General features: G+C 38.5%; 3 protein-coding genes across 3 annotated transcripts; 2 read left to right on the top strand and 1 right to left on the bottom strand.

Moving 5' to 3' along the window:
- The first annotated feature begins 5,799 nt into the window (after window positions 1–5,799).
- On the top strand, window positions 5,800–9,643 carry LOC131300411 (F-box/kelch-repeat protein At3g06240-like). Its single transcript, XM_058326247.1, has 2 exons — window positions 5,800–6,157; window positions 7,281–9,643. Exon 2 carries the CDS (start codon window positions 7,294–7,296, stop codon window positions 8,377–8,379), a length of 1,086 nt encoding a protein of 361 aa, XP_058182230.1. The 5' UTR covers window positions 5,800–6,157; window positions 7,281–7,293; the 3' UTR covers window positions 8,380–9,643.
- A 1,266-nt stretch (window positions 9,644–10,909) lies between these two features.
- LOC131300410 (probable xyloglucan galactosyltransferase GT14) lies at window positions 10,910–12,773 on the bottom strand. Its single transcript, XM_058326246.1, has one exon. It carries the CDS (start codon window positions 12,477–12,479, stop codon window positions 11,073–11,075), a length of 1,407 nt encoding a protein of 468 aa, XP_058182229.1. The 5' UTR covers window positions 12,480–12,773; the 3' UTR covers window positions 10,910–11,072.
- A 2,621-nt stretch (window positions 12,774–15,394) lies between these two features.
- LOC131299583 (F-box/kelch-repeat protein At3g06240-like) lies at window positions 15,395–16,528 on the top strand. The gene has a single exon (XM_058325169.1). The coding sequence runs from the start codon at window positions 15,395–15,397 to the stop codon at window positions 16,526–16,528; it is 1,134 nt and encodes a 377-aa protein (XP_058181152.1).
- Window positions 16,529–18,482: the final 1,954 nt, after the last annotated feature.

Genomic DNA, 18,482 nt, shown 5'->3' with positions numbered 1-18,482 from the left:
GATGGACACCATGTTGGGGAAGCTCAAAGATATTCTTGTAACTGATCCCGTGGTTTACAATTTGGTTCACCAGATCGTTGTGGAAAGGTGGGACAGGATGAACATTCCTATGCATTGCCTTGCTTATGTTCTTGTTCCCAAATATTACACCCATTCTTGGCTTTCAATACCTGCTCCAGGTGGTGTGAGGAGAATGAAACCTCATTGTGACAGAGGTTCTAAAGGGCTATCTTGATGCAATTGACAAAATGATTATTGATCCGAGTGAAACTACTAAAATAAGGCATTAGATAAGTGATTTTGTTAGTGACAAGGGTGTTTTCGCACAGCCTCAAGCAATTAAAGATCGAGCAACCATGCAAACCTTGTCATGGTGGCATATGTATGGTGGGCCAGCACTTGAGTTGTATTCTTTAGCACTCAGAGTGTTATCCCAAGGTGTTAACACATCTTGTGCGGAGAGGTGTTGGAGCACTTACTCATATATCCATAGTGTGAAGAGGAACCGGTTAAATTATGATCGAGCGGAAAAGTTAGTCTTCGTGCACTATAATCATAGGCTACTATTGAGGTACAGAGCTGATTATGAGTCGTTCAAAAATTGAGATGTGTTTGATGGAGATGCAAACATTGAAGAACCTATGCCGACAGTGGGGGAAAGAGAAAATGAGATACTTTCAGATAGCGACGATGATGCTGTCCAGGCTGTCATTACTCCCACATCAACTGCCCCGGGTTCCAGTTCTACTTCCGTTGCCGCGACTTCATCAACTCAACCTCCAAGTGCTTTGACAGAAAAAACACAAGCTCAAATGCGACTTGAAAAAGCAAGAGGAAAAAGACAAGAAATGAGGAAAGTTCTTTGTTTTTGTGATTGTGAAACCACTACATTCTAGATCTTTGTTATGCTGTATGCCATATGTGGTCGTGTATGTTGAATTTTATCAATGAAAATTTTTAGGTTTTGCAATTTAAGTGGTAGAGAATAATATAAAAACATAACAATATTTATTATTTTAATAAAAAATTACTAGACGCTCTCGACGGCGCTCCCATACTTATATGATCATCCGCTCCCCCGCTCCCGCTCCCGCTTCGTGCAACGAAGGTGTGGCATCATAATGCCCATGCATGCCATTAGGGGCCTCCAATATGTTGATTGTCGAACTGAAAATGCTAAGAGTACCGAGGGGTTGAGAACCAATGGGGTACCGACCAGAATGCAGAGCCAACTCTAAGTCCTGTACGGATGATCCAAGTCGTTAAATAATTTTAAAAAATCCGACAGGACTTGTAAAAAATCAGCTTAATCCGATATCGAGCACCTATACGTATCAGATTGAGTTGATTTTCTACAAGGCCCACTCGATTTTTTTTTTAAAGTTATTGAATGGCTTGAATCATCTGTGTGGGATTTGGAGTAGGCCCCACATGCCCGTCGATATTCGATCCGTGCCAATAGTAGGACTCATGTTGAACAGATAGCTTGTGTACACTGTGTTTGGAATCGTTGAATCACACCCGTTCCTCTGTACGGAATCCCTCATGTTCCCGTGAACCAATGTACTTTATTTTTTCCCCCTCAATCGGCAAATTAAAGCTGTGTACCCATGTATTTAGCGCAGTTAGATCATGTATTTGAATTTATGTATTTTAATAAAACTGCCATGTAATTAATCTAACGCTCAAAATTGTGTGGAAACCAAAATACAGAAGAAAACCGGTACAAGAGATTTAATCTCTCATTCAACACGTTTGAATCCTACAAAAATAAAAGAGATTTACTTGCCTTCCCTTGAACGAGCGTATCTCTCTGTCTCCGGATCTGTGTATGCAAATATGCGTTTACCTGAGATTGCTAATGGAGTAATAAAATGATTTGAATGAATAAACTATCTGTTAGATTGATCACCGAAAACCACCCCAGCGATCCTCGCAACCTTTTTAAGGGCCGCACTCCATCTCTTCACTTTGACAACCTTTGCTTTCATTTTCCTGAAATCGAGTTCTTCAGCTTGCTTCTTGATTTTACGCGGATCCACCTCCTGGAGCACAGGCAAAACAAAATGACCCGACTTCTTTCGGCGTTTGAGAATCGTTCGGAGTTCAAACAGGCACGCCTTTGAATGGGCATAGTTTTTAGATAATACGACAACTGACATCCGCGAGTTCCTTATCCCTTTCCGCAACTCGGATTTGATGGTCTTGCCTTTATTGATCTTGTCCTCGTCTCTGAATGTGTTAAACCCCACTTGCTCCAAAGCCTCGTAGAGGTGATCAGTGAATTTCATGCGGGTGTCTTCGCCACTGAAGCTCAAGAAGATGTCATACCCACCTTCCAATCCAGAGTTCGAAGAGGAAGCCCTCTTTTTTCTTTTTCTTTTTCTTTTTTGAACTAGAAGAGGAAGCCATCGATGAGGCATGTAGAGCTCGAGCTACAATATCCAACTATCCACAGACGTGTTCTTCTTTCGTGGATCCTATTGAAAGAACAGTTTGGATCAGCTCTCTCAAAATGCTTACAAACTTGAAGACAAAGGAAAGGGGAAAAGTAAAAAACTAAGGAGAAAGAGAGAGAGATCCAAAGTTCCAAACTACGGAGATGGGAGCGAGAAAGAGAAAAAGTGGAGTAGTACGGATGGGATTGATTGGCCCTGCTACCAGTAGAAAAAGCAGCAGGGCGGGCTTTTTTGAACAAAATTGATGAGATTCCTCCCGCCCCGCGTTTTCAAATTCGAAAAAGGGCGGGCGGGGGTTTGTAAACTTTTTTTTCCCTCTTTAATTTGTGTGTTTTGCAAGGTACGCTTTTTTTTGAGTTTTTTTATGTTGTGTTTGAATGAATTTTTGAGAAATTTTTTAGAGTTATGAGTGAAGAGAGAAATAAAGTAATGATTAAAAATAAGGGTAATAAGTGAAGAGAAATAAATGGAACTTGTACTGATCAAATTGAAAGAAAATCTTTTCAAACTGGACCAAATTGGCCAAAACAAAAAACCCATCATGATCAGTTCATCACAAGTCGCATCAAAATACCAAAACAAAAGCCCAATCAAATCAAACTCATTAATCAGAATCAGCTACAAAAACCTAACGACATCATTTTCAAACCTCATCACACTTGTTTTTTCCACGCAACTGTACATAGATCTTCGATTTCCCCGCCTTAACTCCAGCGCCATTAACGTCCTCCTCCACCGCAGTTAATATTTTCAAAACCTGCATACGAAATTTCTTCCGAGATCTGTTCGTTTGCGTTGGATCTTTTTTTCATGGGTTGGTCTGTTTTTGAGAGAACTCTTGCTCTTCATTAACAGAGTGCCATTAATAAGGAACTCAAAAACCAGCTTTGAGAATCAACTCACAGTGCCGGCCCGGACATTTGGGTTGCCCAAGCCCGACCTTCCGTTTGGTTGCCCACTCAAAAATTCTAATCGCAAGGAAGATTTGCAGGGAACCATGCAAGGAAAAATGTGTTTGGGCTCATTCCGGATCTCACAAAAATCTAAAAAAATATCCAAAAAGTTTTGAATATTATTTTATGGGGCCCTGTAAAAAATCAGCTCTAAGGAATATTGATCGGTAAGTATTACTTTTGGATTCGTTGGGCGAAATTGCTCAATTCGCTCATATGAATTCAAAAGTAACACTTACTGATATTCATTGGAGCTGATTTTTTACAATGCCTCATAAAATAATATTAAAAAATTTATGGATATTTTTCTAGATTTTTTTGGGACCTAGAATGGGCCCAAACGAGTTTTTCCTTATGTGGTTGTTTGCAAATCTTTATTGCGAATAACAGGGCTCGTTGCCCACTAGTATTAAGTATAAAAAAAGACATACAAACAAAAAAAAAGGACAAAAACAAGATTATATTGTCCATTTAGCTTGAATTACATCATCCGTCCCTTCTCGTTTTGGCAATAGCGTCCCTTTTCTTTTTTTCTTCTTATCTGATAGCCCTCCTAATTTTCTCCCTTAATAATTTGTCCTCCTAATTTTTTTTATCTGTTATTTACCCCAGATATGTAAAAATCTCTCTTTTACCCTCCTAATTTTCTCAAGTATCATAATTTTTTAAAGTAGGTGGAAACCATACATATTTACTTTTTTAAAAAAATTTGTACAAAATTTTTTGGATGATGCCCATAAATATATTTTTTGCTGGATTTCTTTTTTTTTTTTTTGTATACATACAATTTTTTTTTTTTTTTGTTACCCCTTGCCGGGGGTTGCCTGAGCCAGCCGGCTTGCGTGGGCTTACCCCTGGCCGGCCCTGTCAACTCATATGCCCATCTGATCCAAACCGACCTACTCATGCGTTCGAGAATACATTTCACGGGTCAAAAGTATTTATGCATCGATCAAGTATTGAGATTTCCATTTGAAATGAATTACTGTTCGAGAATACATTGCAATTGGTATTCCCAATTCGTATTTTTGCATTCCAACTCATCATAACCAACTTTAAATTACTATCCGTAGTGCACTAATTAAAATTGAATAACCAAAAATTGTTACATCACCTTTTGATTATCTATTTAAAGGGTTGCTAATATTAGCAATGTAGATGTCCACAATAGTTTAATCAAAAATTAGATAATCAAAACTTGCTATATCACTTTTTCAAACTAAAAAAAACTAAAAACTATTAATATAGAATTTTTTTAATAGTTTTTAAACTAATAAAAATTATTTATTATAAACAAATTTTAGAAATATTTTTTTAAGTTTTCAAAAAAAGAAAACTATTTTTGTAAAAAAATAAGTTTTTTTGAAAACTTTTTTTTGAAAAAACAATTTTGTGTAATTTAAAAAAAAAAACAGTTTTTGTGTAAAAACTATTTAAAATATGTTTTTTAAAGGTTATTGTGTAATGATGAATATACACGATAGAATAGTTGTAGAGTTCACTAGATTTGATTATTGGCTAAAAGTTGTTAGTTTTGGTTATTCAAGTGCCAAGATTTGGTTAGTTGTCAAGATGTTGTTAAGTTTGTGATTCAAATGTGAGGCCTTGTTTTCCCTAACAAAAACCACAAAATACTTAACATATTTTACCATCTCGTTTTTACTAACAAAAAATACTACAAACTGAACGCATTTTACCAACTGGTTTCCACTAACCAAAAAACATTTATCAACTCAACAATTTTTTCACTCACATACCCAATAACAACTTTTTCATTACCGGAAACACCTAATAACTTTTTAACTACAAATAAAAATTTATAAATTTTTCGCTACTGGAGACAGTGAGTTTGTATAAATATTTGTATAAGTGTTCGTGGAGATTGATATTAAGGGTAGCATTACTTCCACCACTCAAACCTTGTTCCACTAAAACTTTTAGAACTTTTAGAAAAAGTTTTGATTTTGTCCTTATTTAAATTTTTTTCGCGTTTGTTAGTTTTACGCCAAACTTTTGTGACTTTTGTTCCTCTCAATGAGACAAATCAAAAAAGAAAAAAAACATACTTTTACCCAAATATTTTAACAAATAACCACTTTTAAGTAAAAAAAAGTTTTTTTGCTAAAAAGTGATTATTTCTCAAAATATTTGGATAAAAGTAATTTTTTTTAGTTTATGGATTCGTCTTGACAAGACGAATTGGAAAACCAAAAAAATAAGGCACAAAATTATCAAATGCGAAAAAAAATTTAAATAAATACAACCAAAAAAATGGAAAAAGTTATAAAAAAAAAAAAAAAAGAGTTATTGGAACGGGTCGCGGATTAAAAAAAAACAGAAGAAAAAGAATGGGTTAGTATTTATTGATACTCCTACAATAATGCTACGGGCTTGTTAGTGGGAGTTCTTTTTTTGACCAAATCAATAGTCCTGTCCAATTGAGCCATCCGCTTCCAATGTAAGCTAAGGCTTAGTTGCTGGGTTCTATATAAACGTTCGGTCACCGGAAAAGAGGACCGGTTAGGCCTATCCATCTCGACGGGTAAACATTTTCGGTGGAGCCACCAACGTCGATAAACCCAAAATTCCTCCCCATCGACCAATCGTCCCATCCGAATACCCATCACCAGAGAAATTGATCCTCCACCACCACCAGCTACCACCGGGCCACCTCCTCCACTAGGTACACCGCTGACCAATACTCGATACCGGGCAACCATCAGATCCAATCCGGACCACCATCAGGTACCATCGAAACTAGCTCTTGCTGGATCAATTTGAAGTTTAAAACATATAGAAAAACATTCGTGCACATAAGTTTTCAACTTTTTTACGGGAAATTTAAAGAAAACTGACATGTTTAAGTTGGAGTAAAATATTATGAACGAAGGCATTTTTTTTTTTAAATCGAAATATGATACGGTGTTCGGAAAGGGATACAACCATTTGGATTGGACAGAGGATATGAATTAACTCTCCTTTGGGTCTAGAAAGGGTAGGACCCAATTTCTAGAGATGTAGTATTCATTTTTTGTTTTTCAACAAACAAATCATTTTGTTTGAGTAAATTGCCAGCCGCATTTAAAGAATTTTTAGGGTACGCATCAAATTTAGGGCATCTCCAAAGTATCGGTCCAAATACAATCTTCATTTTGTAGACTAAAAAAGATGTATCATATCTTAAACAACAGTGTTGCCCCCACCACTCTATTTCAGCACTCTCTCACCGCAGCATTCAATCTCATCACTCGTTTCAGTAATCCATAGTCTAGATTTTAAAAAACTCTTTCACAGAAGAGTCAAAACTCTTTTACAGAGTTGACTGTTGACTCTTCTGTAAAAGAGTTTTTTAAAATCCAGACTGTTCAAAATATTTTTGGATAGTGAGATTGAGAGCGGTAGGAGTAGCGGTGAATGAGAGCGGTGGTAGATTTTTTGTATCTTACAAGCAAGTTTAGATAGCGAATGCAACTATTCACACCAACTCCAATCCATTCAACATTTTTATTTCCAAAATTTTCCTCCAAAATTTTCTTTCAATTCTGTTGGCTTTAAATTTTCCTCTAAGTAATACCTTCAATGTTAGACTCATTTAAACGTATTGTTGATATCTTCTCGATTGTCCAATTTTGTGATAATCAGATCTGTAAAATTAGTGTTATAAACCTTTTCGAGATAGAGATGGGTCTCCATGTATTGGGGAGTCTACGTATATGGAGAAGACCTCAATTGGAATTGGATTAGAGTGACTTGATTTCAAAAAAATATGATCTTGTTTTTTCAAAATTGAGCTTTGAAGATGGGTGAGAGATGCTCATGTCACTCTTACTCTACCTAGCTACATACTAATTATAATACCTTGATACAGAAAACCAAGACCAATGTCGAGACTTCCAGAGGAAACTATGATGATGATCCTCTTACGACTGCCCGTCAAGACTCTCGGTCAATGCAAGTGCGTTTCCAAGTCATGGCGTTTTTTAATTTCCAATCCCTTTTTTGTTAAATCCCACTTGAATCTCACAATTTCAGACCCCAACACCAACAAATACTCCAAACTCTTCATGATGTACCCGTTTTACTCCCTTGACTATGAGTCCCCATCGTCGTTCAAAGATATCGAAGACGATGAGGCCATAGTAGATCTGGGTTCTCCACCTAAAGAACCAGACCTTGGTGTCGAAATCGTGGGTTCTTGTAATGGCTTGATCTGTTTGTTGTATCTCCCGGATTCCTTCATCTTGTGGAACCCAACAATCAAAGAGTCAAAAGAGTTACCAACCCCGCCTTTTTCGCCCTCTTATGGCGATTTGTGCTTCAGAGGATTCGGTTATAATTCCTCCATCGACGATTACAAGGTGGTAAGAGCCCCTAGAGCAAATGCAAATCCCAACCAATTCATAGTTGAAGTTTTTAGTCTTAAGGCCTATTCTTGGAGAAGGATTGAAGACATTAAAGATAGTCTTGTTATTGAAGAAGGAGATGTGGGAAGTTGTTTGAATGGGGCTCTACATTGGCTAGGAAGCAGGGTTGCAGGTCCTAATAAAAGAGTGATTGTTTCTCTTGATTTGGGAACAGAGGAATTCAGGGAGATACCAATACCTGATTGTGACAACACGAATGGCACTATTTCCTTCAATACCTTGGGCATGATCAATGGATGCCTCAGTTTACTTTCGAATGAAGGCAGACCTAGAAATGTTGGGATATGGGAAATGAAGGAATACGGCGTAAATGCGTCTTGGACTAAACTTATAGTCCTCCCGCAAGATGATTTCTTGATCTGCGGTTACTTGGTTCCGATATGCTTTACGAGTAACGGTGATGTTGTGATTGATAATGATGGGATGAGTGTGGTTAGGTACAATCACAAGAAGAAAACAGTGAGAAATCTTAAGGTTCGCAGTGAAGACGTCATCGAATGGATATTATATGTAGAGAGTCTGATCTCTCCTAATGGTTACTAGGTGTTGAGTTCGTGTTTTTGGAAAAGAGAAAGGACATATGAGAAAAATTTCCAGTTGATGTAGTCTACGTACAAATGGAGTTTGATGTTTTTTTGTAGTGCTCTTATGCAATGTACACAACTTGGAAAGCATTATGATGAATTTTATCTTGTGTCAAGAAGTACATTGTAGTATGGTACCAAGGTAATTCTATTTTTGCTTGGTTGGATAACTGGCACCCTTTGGGTCCTCTATACAAAAAGTATGGTACCAGGGTTTGTGCTGATATTGCCAGTCTATTTCAGCTAAAGTTTTTTCTTTAATTCATAATGGCGGCTGGAAGTGGCCTAGGGAGAGGAACAGAATTATGAGGGAGATCAAAGACTTCACTCCAGAAGGGTTTCTACTTGATGTATCTATGGAGAACTCTGTGATATGGATTCCATCCAAGAATGGCATTTTCTCTATGAAGTCTGCATGGAATACAATTGGAGAGCCCTTCCCACTCAGGAATGGTGTAAGGTTGTGTAGTTCAAAAGGCATGTACCTAGATGGGCCTTCATTTTGTGGATGTAAATGCAAATTCGTTTAAACACTAAGGACAGATTGTCGTTGTGGGGAATATTGTCTGATGCTTCTTGTGTTTTGTGTGATTGTGATCCTATGGAGTCCCACAATCATCTATTCTTTGAATGCTGTTATTCTAGTGCTATTTGGACTGAAGTTTTAAGGCGAAATCATGTGGGCAGGGCTCCAATGAGATGGGATGATGAGAAGGAGTGGTTTAATCTGCATTCTAAGGGGGGATAGTATGAGGAAGTGTGTGCTGAAACTTTCCCTTTCTGCTGCAATTTACTGTATTTGGCGAGAACGCAATGCTAGAATCTTTCAACACAAAAGGTTGGACCCTGGATCTCTTGTTGCTACAGTTTGTAATTCCATTCATGATGCTTTGCTATCTTGGAGGATGTTGGATTCTTCTCAAGGAAACAAGGACATATGTCGGGAATGGAGTATTCTCTAATGTTTCCTTTCGTTCCTATGTTTTGTTGTTAGTGCAGTGTTGTTTGATGGCTCTTGTGCCTTTTACTTAGGTTGTTTTACTCTCTGGCTTGGTCTTGTGTGGCCTGCTAGGAGTGGGTTTGTGTTTTCTTTCGTTGTACCATTTGTACATGTGTTTGGGCTTTATAATGCTAAAGGTACCTTTACCGAAAAAAAAGTACATTGTAATATCATTTTAGGGAAAGGATTGGAATCCACAATTGTGAAGAATCCTTTGATCGTCTGTTGTGTTTGTTAACCACTGGAATTCAACCCTGGATCTTCGGGTTGCTTCCCTTCTCTTCTTTGTTGTGGGTGACCTCGACGGCTCCACTGTGCCCTTTTTCTCAACTTGCATTTCACCCCCCTAGTTTGTTTCATCAATGTATGTACTAGAACTCGAGCTAACCTTCCCACAAGAGCCCTTTTCTTAACATAAAACGTGCTAGATAGAAAAATGATTCACTCCAAAAGCTTCTTTGTTCCCAATACCTCCAAATTTCTAGGAATAAGATGCTTCAACGACCTTTGATGGTTATAGGTACCAAAAGTACGAATGAGATGAATGTTTGTCGTCCCAACCATTCTTGTTAATCTCGAGCCTTACAAGGAAGGAGGGCTACTTATAACAAAGTTTTCGTGTTGTTCATTCATAGGTGTCCAACTTCTTCCATTATGCCACCTATATATTGGTACGGATTGACCCGAAATACATAACCATTGCGTGTAACATTTCGACTAGTACTAGAATCCACAGTTAAAAGTATAACATCTAAGGCTACATTAATCGACATAAGGAATTTGTTTATTTCCAAACTTAACTTTCAAGAAGATTAGATTTAGTTTAAAACTTGTCATTTTATCGGTCTAAGCAAGAGCAGTAAAAAAACAAAAACAAATCGCACCAGGTAAATGCCTTCTTCTTTCTCCGTAAGTTGTCAGAATTATTCGTATTAAAATATTGGTTACAATTGAAAAGGTCTCATCAATAAAATTTCTATTTATTTCGCAAACTAGGCATAGGTAGCAATCCATTCTATAAATTCTTCTCATTACCTCTCGTGGAAAAATGATGCCACGGAGGAAAGAATGGTAACATACCAGATAAAATAAAAACAGATTAATTTGAAAAAAGAAAGAAGGGGAGAACATCATTTTCACAAATATGAAGAGACTTTTGTTAATAGTTTTTCACTAGATATTTTTTTTTTTAATCTTTTGCTCCCAAGCCTCAAATGAAAGATATTAATTTGAATATAATTGGTTGTGCCAATCCAGTAATCTAATATGAATGTCTTGCTGCGTTTTTGGATTACCAATTGACTAGTCAGAGCTCCGTAGGTGGTGTCGGTCGAACACTGCTAAGTTCTAACGGCATATAGGGAAGATAATGGGGAGCAAGGTTCTGATTCACGGCAACAAAATACCTAACGGTGTCATTGATACGACTATATAACACTGGTCATGAGACGGACGATATTGACCAACAAGTAGGTAAATACAAGTATCAGAAGTTAAATGTCACCGTGTAAAATGACGGGGTATCCCTCCTACAACTAGTACAACAAACTCGACGAGTCAAAATAAATGAACGATTTGAATTACCTTTTTGGCCCCACCCCGAAAGTGAAAAAGAGGGAGAAAAAGGAAAAAAAGAAAGGAAAATAGCTTTCTTACTTTTCCTTCATCTCCTCCACGAGTTTGTCCACCCTCTCAAGAACTCCCTTAATTGCAAAATCAACTGCATCTTCGAAGGTCTCCAACTTGGATGAAGAAGATGGATTTGCATATATTATGTTGGGAACCAGCCTTATAACCTCCTCCCTCATCTTCACCACTTCCTCTTCCGGTATTGCGCTAAGCGTCTTCTCAATATCTGCTTTCGCATGTTTAACGTCACTCTCCGGAATGAGTACCGAGTATTTTGCGTATTTCTTTGGTAAATGCCACGCATACTGGGCGTAAGCCGAATGCATGTTGAAGAAAACGGGAATGCACCCGGCCAAGATTGAATCGAAAGTGGATCGCCGGGTGGGCGTATCACGACGAGGCTGTAAGCAGAACGTGGAGCTACGGAACATTTTGACCACTTTACTCAGGTCGTCGCAATTTCCGCTAGAAGAGCTCTTACAATCTAACCACTTGCACTTTTCCCCTGCCTCCAGGCACTGACTGATGATCTCGCCGCGGATTGAATCGCGCTGTTTCGGTCCTGGAGCACCGACAAACGAGAACAGATATTTCCTCTTCTGTTTCCTCATTTTGTTCTGCCATGCGATCACCTGGCCGTCGTTCGAGGGATGGAAATTCGTTGGGTACGGAATCGCGAAGTCTCTCTTGATCCAGTGACTCGATTCGAGCGACAGGATCGTCACGTTCTTCGCTTGAGGCAAGTACATGAGTTTGTTTCCCCAGTTACGGTCGATGTTAGTTAGACTCCTGAAATCCCAAGTAGTCCTCCCGGCTATGAGGAAGTGATCCCTGCCCTTCATGCGTTCCCACTCGGGCTCTTCGAGTAGCCACTCGAACAGATCAATAGCGCCCGAATCTCTCGCCGACGCGTTAAATCCCCACAGGTAACGACCGAGGTCGAGTCCAGCGTAAAACGGAACATAAATAGCCGAAGCCAATGAGGAATCATTTGTTAAGCACTTATACTGCTTCATCCTGTTGTGAAAAATGACTTCTAACAAATGTGGGTGGGTTACAAACCAACTGTTGCTTTCGAGAAATGCCCCATCCCCGCGAGATCGCGTTACATGAGGACCGAGACCCATGTTTAACACAGCCCGGCACATATCAGAATCCGCCGATTCCAGGAGATTGCGACAGTCGGTGAGGATTTCGCTGTTGAATCTTGTAGGAATATCATGAATGTATATGTACCGGCTGGAGCATGGGTCGTTCAGAACGGGTTGTGTTTCCGCGTAGAAGGGGAACAAGTTAACGCGGCTTTCGTGGGGAAAAAATGTCGCGTAATCATCAGAGCAAATATAAGCCAGAAACCACAAGAGGAAGCAGATGCAGAAAGCAAACCTCAACTGCCTTATGCTGCCAAATGTGAAGATTGGTTTTTCCATATGAGCTATCGGGCTCTCATTCGAACAACACTCTCCAAAATATCGGGTCAAATTGAGCTGCAGAAATCTGCTCTGGTTTTGAATAAGTGTGAATAAGAACTGAAGTTCGTGCAATTTGAGCGTATGTATGGGTCTCACGAGAATATGTAAGAGTCTATACTAGGGGAGGGTGCCGGCCGGGGTCTCGGCGTTAGTCGCGGTTTTGGTTAAGAAAGTCAACACTGTGTGTGACACCAGGTTTTGTTTCCCACATGCTAAGGCTGTTTTAAATATGTTTGTTTTACTGATCATCATGGTACTTGTGAATTCTCATATGGGTAAATTAGGCAGCAGCTCGAGATTCTACGCAGGAGAGTGACATAGTTTAATTCACGCCTATAGGTTTTATCTATGGCATGCACACCCCCGCATCCATCGGCTCAATTTATGGCCCACTCAAAGCCCCCATCTATAGGCTGGCTGCATCTCGCATTGGCCGTCCATTTCGGCCCTCGACGGCTCGGTTCAGATCTGTATGCGCTCGGATTAAATCCAAACCATCCATGCCGAAACGAAAGGTTAGATTGGCCGCACTAGCATCCCCGGGTCCTTGCATTGTGCCCACATGGTTAAACATGGCATAGAGTCGTAGACTCTCTAATCTATCCGGTAAAAGATGATGATCTGAACCGATTAGTTCCTAGGGCATGTTGAGCATTTTATTCACGTAAATCTTCATTAGACATCTAAAGATATCTAAACAAAGAACAATTTTAACAAATGATTATTAATACCTTTTATCGTCTGATGAAGACAATTTTTACATGAATCATCTTTTCAGCAATTATTACGAGATGAGCGGTATGAATCATCTGATTGTTGGCATGTATATACTTACTAAAATGTAGTACAGTACCACGCTAGTGAACAGAGCCTCGATGAAATTCCTGAGCCACTGTAGCAATGTTTGTTGCAATGTTTGTTGTACCAGACACACCTTTTGTTTTTAAATTTATCCTAGCTATTTTGCATGAAATTTAGAGAGCTTACGTTTAATGCCCTAAATTGGCATTTTGGCTAGTCATTGCTATGACGAAGCAAGTAAATAGAATAAATTTGCCAAACTACATCAGTGTTGCTTGAATGGTGGGGCTAGTTTTTTTTTTTTGAATACGAACGGTGGGACTAGTTGATGGTGGCCGGGAGTGAGATAATCACGCTGAAACAAACATTTTATTTACTACTTCGAATCAAAAATAATTTCTCTTCTCTCAAACAAGTTCTTTTGATTCCCTCCGTCCTTTTCTCTGCATAGGGTTGAATGATATATACTCTTTTCCTAAAATAAAACGACATTTAACATGCAAGATCACGAACCGGGAGTTGTCTGACACTAAAACTACTGCAAAATACATCGTATATTGAATCGAAAAAGCCGATCGTAGGACTTCGGGTTGGTGTTGTGCAGTGAGGTGCACAGTACCGTGTTGCACACCTCCAAGCCGTCGGTTGTGCATCCAACGACTCGGATCTCATCTCAACAACCAACAATCGAGAGCTGTTCATTGCCGAGATGAGATCCGACGGCTCGGAGGTGCGTAGCACGGTGCTGCACACACCACTACACAGCACCATCCCCCAATTCGTCGATCATAATAGAGCTGCATATTCTTCTGTACATCGATATGGAAAGAGGGGAAACAAATTGATAATAAGGTTTACTGGGAAGTGATAATGTCAAAACTGTTGTACATAAGAGTTTTGTACATTGCACATAGTACAAGTTTTTTTTGCACAATAATTTTAGCATTAACAAAAACAGTTTTGACATTAGCACCGCCCTTACTAAAAAATAAAAACTAAAAAGTGATTGAGCTGTGATAATCCAGTAGAATAGGCTACTGCTGTTATAGTATATAACAACATATCCTAGCAATTAGGAGAAAAAGAAGTGCACGTGGCAAATGGTTAGACCAATTCCAAAATCTCTCAAGTGACTACTCTCAGATTGTCCCTCCACAATTATAGGCAACAGATACCTCAATCACAAAGTAGGATAATTTTATAGTATAAGCATAAAATTTTAATTTAAATATACAACACATCTTGTTGTGTTTGTCGAGGTTTATGAAAAGTTTATTCGAATTATACTAAAGTTACTAACCGTTAAATTTTTTTATACAAAAATGTAATTCAATCATACTAGAATCAATGATCACCAATCAACTTAAATTGTAACACGAGGCTTATTCTCTCTCTAAAAGTGCTAAACACACAATTAATCTCTAGCTGTTCATTGCTGTAATAAATAGTCAGGATTCGCTCATATTCTTCCCCGGAAAAGTTAAACTTTTCCATGGAAGAGTTTTTTAAAAATCTAGACCGTCCAAATACATCTGGACGGTCAGAATTACACGCACAACCAATACAACGGTTGTGCGCGTATCATTTTAGTTCTCCAAATCATACTAGCAGTTTGAAATGAAGAAAAATACTAGGACCTTATTGATTTTTTTTAGTTATTTGTCAAAATTATTGACATTAATCCTTCATCATAAAGAGGGGAATTGAAAAAAAACATAAAAATGTGAATCAAAGTTGGAAAAAGTTGAATCAAGACAAACCATATCTATCATTCTAGAACTTTTTTCATCCAATAAGTTTTTTATGAGCATTTGATTTTTTAAATTTCTCTTTCAAAACGAATGATTAATCTAAAATATTTGGCATTACATCCAACACCAAAAAAAAAAAAAAAAACTTACTAAAAAAACTCTAAAAAACAATTCACTGAATTTATGCCAAACTGCCCCTTAATGTTGCTGACCAAGTCCAGGTTTGTTGGTCGATGCGCAAATCTTGGTTGATGTACTTTCTATATAAATGTAAATCAGTGAACACATAAAGGAGGATTAAAACAAGGAGAGGAGCGAGCAATGTGGAGACTACTCCCGGAAGAAGTCCTCACGATGATCCTCGCACGACTGCCCGTCAAGTCTGTCGGGCAATTGAAGTGCGTATCCAAATTATGGCGTTCTTTGATTTCCGAACCCCACTTCACAAAATCGCATTTGGACCGGGCAATTTCAGACCCCAACACCAACCATTCAAGGCTCTTCGTCATGTACCCTTTTCATTCCCTAGATTACGAATCCCCGTCAACCAACAAAGACGTTAACGATGATGACAACAACGACAACGATGATGATAACGGTGCTATAGTAGATCTTGGTTTTCCGTCAAGACAAACGGAGGAGGGCATCGAAATTGTCGGATCTTACAACGGGATGATCTGTTTACTCTACCTCTTGGATTGCTTCGTCTTGTGGAACCCAACGATCAAAGACTCCATAGAGTTACCAAAGCCACCTTTCTCTATCTCCTACTTCGATTTCTACTTCAAAGGATTCGGCTACAATCCCTCCATGGACGACTACAAGGTCGTAATAGCCTCCCGCGAAGAAGGTAATCCAAATGTTCAATCCACAGTTGAAGTATTTAGTCTTAAGCAAAGTTCGTGGAAAGAAATTGGAGGCCTCCAAAATGGCCTTGTTATTGAAGCAGAACAATTGAGTACTTGTTTGAATGGGAATCTTCATTGGCTAGCAAGTTGTGATACAACAAATCCTATCGAAAAACATTTGATTGTTTCTCTAGATTTGGGAACAGAGGAATTCAGTGAGATCTCAATACCGGATTGTTACGATCGGAGTTTTTTCTTCCATGCCTTGGGGATGATTAACGGATGCCTTAGCTTATTAACGGATGAACGCAACTGGAGAGAAGTTGGGTTATGGGTGATGAAGGAATATGGTGTGAGGGGGTCGTGGACAAAGTTGGTGATTTTGCCGACTGAAAATTTGTTGTTCTGCGATTACTTGGTTCCGGTATGCTTTACGAAGGCAGGTGATATTCTCATCGATGTCGATGGGAGGAGGGTGGTGAGATACAATCTCGAGCAGAAAACAATGAAGAAGCTTAAAACTCGCAGTGTACATTTTATTGATTGGGTGTTGTATGTTGAGAGTCTGATCTCACCCGGTAGTCACTATAGGATAAGTTCAGGTTGATCATTATTTATTCAGGGTCTCCGGATTAATCTACGTGCACCTCAATTTTATTCTTGAGAACGAATGTCATCGTCGAGTAGCTGATGCCCATTTATTGTATGCATCTTGTAGAGCATATATGTTGAGTTTTGCTTTCTATAATATTTTAATGCTGGCAGATTTGAATGCTATATTTTGAAGTTGCATTTTCTTGGGGGAAGGAGTGCACGCCTACCTTCAACCACAAACTTTGTTTCTAAGGGGAATTGGGGAAGGATTGGAACCAAGTATTGAATATTGATGGTAGAGTTTGAGTTTGGGGGTATAGGGAAAGTGTGGGGTTGGGTGTGTGGGCAGGACGAGTCCTGACTTTTCCGAATTTAAAACGAAAATTAAGGGAAAATGACGGCCTATGACGTATTTTGATAATTAATACCCACCAAGGATATGCTGAAAACATCTGAGAACATTTGTTAATACTAAAAATGTCCTTAGCGGGTATTAATTATTAAACACGTCCTTGGCCGTCATTTTTTCAAAAATTAAAGATGGAGACTTCATGCTAAACTATTAATAGGTCTCTCTTAAATTCATAAGTGTTTTGGGCCTAAAGTGGTGGCACTTTGGGTTTTAACTCAGAGCCGGGTTCTGTGTGGGACATCTCTATATTTCTTCGTAGCATATCAGAACTAAAAATTCTCTCTTTTTCTTGGCGTCGTTGATTTGGTCAAAAAAGTGAGGAAAATAAAGTGCAAGGCTTGTATAGTACTCTTACTAGCATTCTATATTGAGAGAAATTTATTGAACAAGTTTTTTACGGCAACAATTAAATTTTTTCAGAGAAAAATTTAATTCTTCTACGGAAAAGTTTTATTAGCATACAAACCGTTCAAAATATTTTTGGATGGTCACAATTAGCTCCGTAAACAACTATTCATTGTATTAGGGCCCGTTCGGACAAATAAGCTACAGTGGCTTATTTTTTATCCCTATTCAAATTTTTTTCGTATCACTTGGCTTATTATCATTTTTTTGAGGATTATTGCATTTTCACGACAAGAGGAATCTAAAAAGTAAAAAATTTTGACCGAAATCCAATTTTTTTTGAATAAAGACGAAAAAATTGGCTTATTGATTTACTTTCGTCTTTATTAAAAAAAAATTGGATTTCGGTCAAAATTTTTTACTTTTTAGATTCCTCTTGTCGTGGGGATGCAATAATCTCCCAAAAAATAACAATAAGCCAAGTGATACGAAAAAAATTTGAATAAGGACAAAAAATAAGCCATTTTGGCTTATTTGTCCGAACACCCCTTTAATCCCACTAGCATTCTGTGTCATTCTTCTCGTGAGTCGTGACAGCACAGGAGAAAGAACCAAGAGCTTCTTTGTTTATGGGGATTTTAGGTGCAGAAATGATACTTGTACGGATATAAATCTGTACCAGTGAGTACAAACGCTTTTTTAGCATGTTTTGGGTTTAAAAAAATGATCGGAGTCACTCATTTTGTTTAAAATACTGGCCTGAATTCTAAAGCAAAATTGGATGTTTTATAAACGTTCTTACCGGTACCGGATTGAGCTTAATTTTTGCAAGAACCATAAACAAAGTATTTTAAACAAAATGAGTGGCTCCGATCATTTTTTTTAAGACCCAAAAGAGGCCCAAAAAGCCATTTGTACTTGCTGGTACAGATATTAAATCTATACCAGTAGCACTACTTTTGGGTGGAAGATTGGTTATAAACTGCAGTGGACCCTATCGATCTTTTTTTTTAAAATTTTTGGACGACTCGGATCGACCGTCTGATGGCCGGAGACGGCCCGCTGATGGCCGTTAGTACGATTTCCCTCCCCCGGTCGGTAAATATAGCATAACTCTTCTTATGGCATGGCTTTAGCCAGCCCTTGGCCCCACCCGACCCTATGGGTAGGTCTTTGGGATGGGAAATGATACACCCACCGAGGGTGTTTC

Source organism: Rhododendron vialii, chromosome 9a (assembly GCF_030253575.1).
Source record: "Rhododendron vialii isolate Sample 1 chromosome 9a, ASM3025357v1".
Lineage (NCBI taxonomy): Eukaryota > Viridiplantae > Streptophyta > Magnoliopsida > Ericales > Ericaceae > Rhododendron > Rhododendron vialii.
Note: the sequence above shows the minus strand (reverse complement) of the source record. Positions and strands in the feature narration are given on the sequence as shown.